Source organism: Sinocyclocheilus anshuiensis, unplaced genomic scaffold (genome assembly GCF_001515605.1).
Source record: "Sinocyclocheilus anshuiensis isolate Anshui unplaced genomic scaffold, SAMN03320099.WGS_v1.1 scaffold476, whole genome shotgun sequence".
NCBI lineage: Eukaryota > Metazoa > Chordata > Actinopteri > Cypriniformes > Cyprinidae > Sinocyclocheilus > Sinocyclocheilus anshuiensis.
Genome location: NW_015554139.1, coordinates 2,148,097 through 2,153,402, shown reverse-complemented (window position 1 = coordinate 2,153,402; position 5,306 = coordinate 2,148,097). Strand labels below are relative to the sequence as shown.

General features: G+C 37.1%; 1 protein-coding gene across 1 annotated transcript in view; it reads right to left on the bottom strand.

The window, feature by feature from the left end:
• adgrl1a (adhesion G protein-coupled receptor L1a) overlaps positions 1 to 5,306 on the bottom strand; it is a 100,273-nt gene that overhangs the window by 21,060 nt on the left and 73,907 nt on the right. The window contains exons 15-17 of the mRNA XM_016463130.1: positions 2,628 to 2,801; positions 2,150 to 2,359; positions 714 to 934 (exon numbers count right to left, since the gene is read on the bottom strand). Of these exons, the coding sequence (XP_016318616.1) occupies positions 714 to 934; positions 2,150 to 2,359; positions 2,628 to 2,801 (605 nt within the window). The remainder of the gene's footprint in view (positions 1 to 713; positions 935 to 2,149; positions 2,360 to 2,627; positions 2,802 to 5,306) is intronic.

Here is a 5,306-nt window from a genome sequence, read left to right as displayed (position 1 = left end):
ATATATATATATATATATATATATATATATATATAGTATTATTTTAGGCATTTTAAAACAAAAGTAAAATACATAAATAAATACATACATACATATTTTTAAATGAATAAAAATAATTTTTAAATAAATAAATATTTTTTTTTATAAATAAATAAATAAAAGCAAAACAAAACATTTTAGAGTAAAAATAAAATCATTACAGAAATTCCAAATTTCCATAACTATTTAAGATTTTATTTATTAGATTATAAACTAGGTTTTAAAAATTAGATTATAAAAATAAGGTTTTCCATGACCGTGGAAACCCTACATAAGATTAGTTTTCCGTAATGTTAAAAATAGTGTGAGATGCAGCTTTGAGATGTGTTCTTGTAAAATTAATTATCACAGCAGGATCTATCAGATTTATGCGTGCTATTCCAAAAAAGAGTGCTTGCAACATCTTTAACTGGCTTCATTTATAATTCACATGATGACCTTGGTTAGGCCAGGATCACATGACAGCGACCAATGTCCAACTGAACTCCAAACTACATAATACCAGTGTACGTTTCCTAGTGAAAGATGATACTGTACTGTATGGAATTTAAACTCCCAGAGAGCCATTTTGCTGGAATCCATTTAAATGAAACAAATTGTTTAAAGAGGGGGTCGCGTCTGCTGCTCAGAAACCAACAGCCCTTGTATGGCCGAATGTAAATAGACACACGTACGCTTTCTTAGTCCCATAGCTGCGGTAATCAATGGCTGCTGAGATGCCCACCACAAGGGCGGGAAAGCAATAGCCGCACAGGTAGTAGTATTTCTTTCGGGAGTATTCGCTCTCAAAGACCTCCACCAGCATCAGATACAGCTGGATTCCCTCCAGACACATCCAGGAGAACGCAGCCAGGAAGAAGAAATGCAGCAGGCCTGCAAAAATGGGGCATGCAATCTGTATTCGGACAAAAAGAGGGAAGAGGGGTTAGTGAGAAACATATCAGAGGAAGTAAATTTAACGATACTTGCATAGTGACTATGAACATAAAAGGAATAGTCCATCCAAAAATGATCATTTACTCCCCTTCATGTTTTTTCAAACCTGTATGACTTTCTTTCTTCTGTGGAACAGAAAATAACATATTTGGAAGAATGTAACTAAACAGGTTTGGTGACCATTGACTTCCACTGACCTTTAGCATAAAACTCTGTCCTCCAAAAAAACAAAAAAAATTCTCAGATGATAATCACATTTGAAAGTGTTTTATTTTGCTGGGCTGCAGTGTGAAGGAAAAGAAAATGTAGCTGGCACATAAAAGGCCTTCCAGCAGAAGTATCTGCCAATTGACTGGCTGAACGAATGCACAGGCGGCAAACAGTGATCCCACTATTGCAAGTGCACTCACCTAAAAACATCCACCTTTCAGCAAATCAGTGCGAACGTCACATAACATTATTAATATTCATGACTCAAGTCGTGCTTGGCACCGTTTGTGCACTGAGCCTGACGGGAAGTAAATTTCTTAAGAGAAAAGATGTGAACAACAGAAGAGAAGCTTTGACAATATATATAATCATTACTCCAGTCTTCAGTGTCACATGATCCTTCAGAAATCATTCTAATATGCTGATTTGATGCTCAACAAACATTTCTCATCATTAGCAATGTTAAAAACAGCTGTGCTGCTTTTTCAGGATTTTCAGAATTCTTTGCTGCATAAAGCAAAAAAACGGCAGTCTTTAAATGACAGTCTTTACTGTCACATTTAATTAATTTTAATGGATCCTTGCTGAATAAAAGTATTCATTTCTTAAAAAAAAAATCTTTCTGACCCCAAACTTTTGAACAGTAGTGTATTTATTCTCTCATTTATATCAGAGAGCAAGAACATGGGGAATGAAACCCCAGTAAATTATGTCAGATTGTGATAGTCTGCTGCATCCTCCACAACCGAGCACTCAGATCAAGCACTCATCTGAACTGTGGCATGCAAATTAATGCAAATGACCTGCACTTAATGCATTTTGCATGCAATTCCTTCAGTTAATCGGATGCTTAAACAATGCAGACAGCATGTTCTATCAGTGGGTGCACATAAACACTACAATCAGCGGGTGTAATTAATTCTCAGTGCATTCTCCCCTTAATAAAGATCGAGAATCTTCTCACGTGGTACTGTGTCTTGTCGATGCCGATGAGGAAGAGGAGCTCGGCGATGAAGAGGTTGATGCAGAGGTTCTTGTGGATGGTGTTGCGGTCGGTCTGCAAACCTTGCAGGAAGCAGAAGGTGGAGATGCAGATGGCGAGACACACCAGTGAAATGACGATACCCACCCATGTGATCACAAAGAGGATCAGCTCGTGCATCCTGCCTGGATACTGAGAGAGACAGAGAGATGGATAAGGGAAATGGTATAAACGGATAGGCTGCCTGAGAGAGAGTGACTTATGAAAATCCAGTAAATGTCAAGCTGAAATTGCTGTGTGTTTGTTTGTGTATTTTGCTCTTGTGTGTATAGATATGTGTGTTTGTCTTACAGACTGTGTGCAAGCGAAAAAGTTGTTCATGTGCATGAGAGCTATATTCAGATTTGTTTGTGAGCAGGTGATGAATGTAAAGAAGGAATATGTGCACATGTGCACTTACGTTGGGTTCGTGGTGTACCATGAGAACGGCAAAGTTGGTTAGATGGCTACAAGAACAAGTTGTGTGTGTGCTGTTGGTTTCCATCAGCCTGCAGCCCTGAGATGACCACTGGCCCGTCATTGAACGCTCAGAGTAGTTCCAGAATGAACAGTTTGGGCTGAAATGATTCTCCAGCTGCAAAAAGAGAAAGCAACAGAGAGACCGGAAAAGATCGGTATTCACACATAATGTTTTCTGTTTAGGACTCATGTGCGAACCCTTCATGGTCAGGGACCATCTAGCTCTTACAAATTGATTTTCACTGTATGTCTGAAATTGCAGTTTCTGCACTGCAAAGGCAGCACAATTAGAGTGAATGATAAACAATAAATCTCTCATTGATTCTTGAGTACTGAGACGTGTTACAGAACCGACAAAAGAAATTATGTTTGGATTCATCTGTTCAACATGTTCAGAAGAATTCATGTTTAAGGGGCACGAGCAATTTCCTGCTGCTTTCATTTGCTCACAAATGTGGGTTGTTCTGTCACAGCAAATATTCATTATAAATATGTAGACACATGTACTGTAGCAGTCACGCTGATGATGAATGTATTGATGCTACAGGGTGATGGTTTCAAACTGATCTTCTGCTTGTAGTGTTGACAAAATAACGGTATTTTACAAATGAAGCAGCTATTTTGTGGTATTGCTAGCCACTAAACTCTTTCCCCACCAGCGTTTTATTATTATTATTATTTTTGTTTTATTAAGTTGCCAGCCACCACCGGCATTTTTTATCATTTTCACAAAAGTTTAACGGCGCCCAGAATATTTTGTTGTATGAATACCTGAACAAAGAACAGAGCCTCTGCTTTTAAACAAAAACAAAACAAAACAAAAACCTTTTCAATACTTGAATGTGGGTGTTTCATTAAAACCATTAAAAAAGAAAATTGCGTTTTTGTAAAAGACTGGATCATACGGAGCCCCTAAACTGGTTCTCTCGCAAAACTTTTGCTTTCTCTCGCAAAGATATCAAACACTTCCTGTTTACTTTACAGATTGTAGTGGTTCATGCAGCTCCATACGTTCACAATGGAGCAGTTCATAGAGTTTTGTTTTGAACTTGGACGAAATAGTCAGTGCATGCTTATCAAGGCACGGTTTTGGGACATTCTAAAATGCTTAATGTAAACCACTGGATGACTAAATTCAGTACATACCTTATTAATAAAGCATACAGACAAGCAGAATAGCCCAGAATATGAACGTAACCCGGTAAATTGAATTGCACTTTAAGCATATCCCTCATAGAAAGAAAACGCTTAATTAATGGACTAAGATAGTGGTATAAAAAGGTCGAATTCGGTATGCAGTTTATTAATAAATTATACATGAAAGCAGTAAGCCCAGAAGAACAGAAGCGTTTTCCTCCCATAAAGAAAACGCGGCTTAATGAAGACGGTGATAAAAAAAAAAAGACCAAATATGCTATAGAACTTATTAAAAATATATTCTGTGTACATGCAAGCAGATGAGCCCATATGAGCTGAATTGCATTTCTTCCCCATAGAAAACCGCACTTAACGTGGCTTAATATAAGAAGAAATTTTATATTTTATTAAAAATATACTACAGGCAATCAACGCAGTAATCCATTAAGCCAGTGGTTCTCAAAGTGTACCCCTAGGGCATTTAGCCTAAACTAAAATCGCCAGTAGGTGGCGGCCAGTCACTGTCTAATGAGCAAGGCGAAGCATTCATTCATTCAGTAACGAAGCAAATGGTTGTAGTTATGAAAGGGTTATTAATCCGTTCCGATTATCAGTACTCTCAGAATCATTCAAAGCTGCAGATTCATTCTCTAACGAAACACTGCTGTAGCTTGGAGACGCACACCAGTTCTGTTGCGGATTTCGTTGGAACTGTTATTTCCTTGTAAAATATAACAAACAATATTGTGTTTAAAATGTAGGCTACATTTAAAATGTAAAATGTACACTTAATATTGCCTTTTTTGTTGAACTGTTATATAAAATCAATGTCACATTTGCAGTCTTTTGGATATTCAGGGAAAATTGCATTCTCGTAGGTTTCAGAGCGAAATAAGAACGTAACAGTGCTCGCTTTATAAAATTTCTAATAATCTTTTATATGATTGAATCTTCAAACTGCTAACACTTTGCATCGAATTATGCCCTACTGTAAGTGACGGAGTAGGCTATTTTATGTTTCAGCGATTTGATCGCGCCGGCGCCTCATGCGCACATATTCATTGCAAACAGCCTGTTCATTATTAAAATAAAACATAGAATCACCGATACAGATAAAATGTTACACAGTCAATTTAAATAATCTGTATTATAGTCAGTGCCGTACAGCGTGAGCCCCGGTCCACTCCAGTCCGGCACATTTTTGTTCATTATGATTTTTTTTTAATTCGATAGTGGAACGTACAAAGCCCAGTTAATTTAATAAATAATGGTTTAGCTTCAAATACATTGCGAATATGGAAACATTTGGATTTGTGCTGAATGAGAGCAGTACGTGAGCCCATACTTTCCAACCCATACATTAGTTTCGCTTTAAATTATGTTTTGGCTTCTTTATAGCTATTCTGGGCTTGTCTGCTTTCCTGTGCATAATATGCTATATTTTATTAATAAACTGTGTACCATATTTTGGTTTTAGCCTATA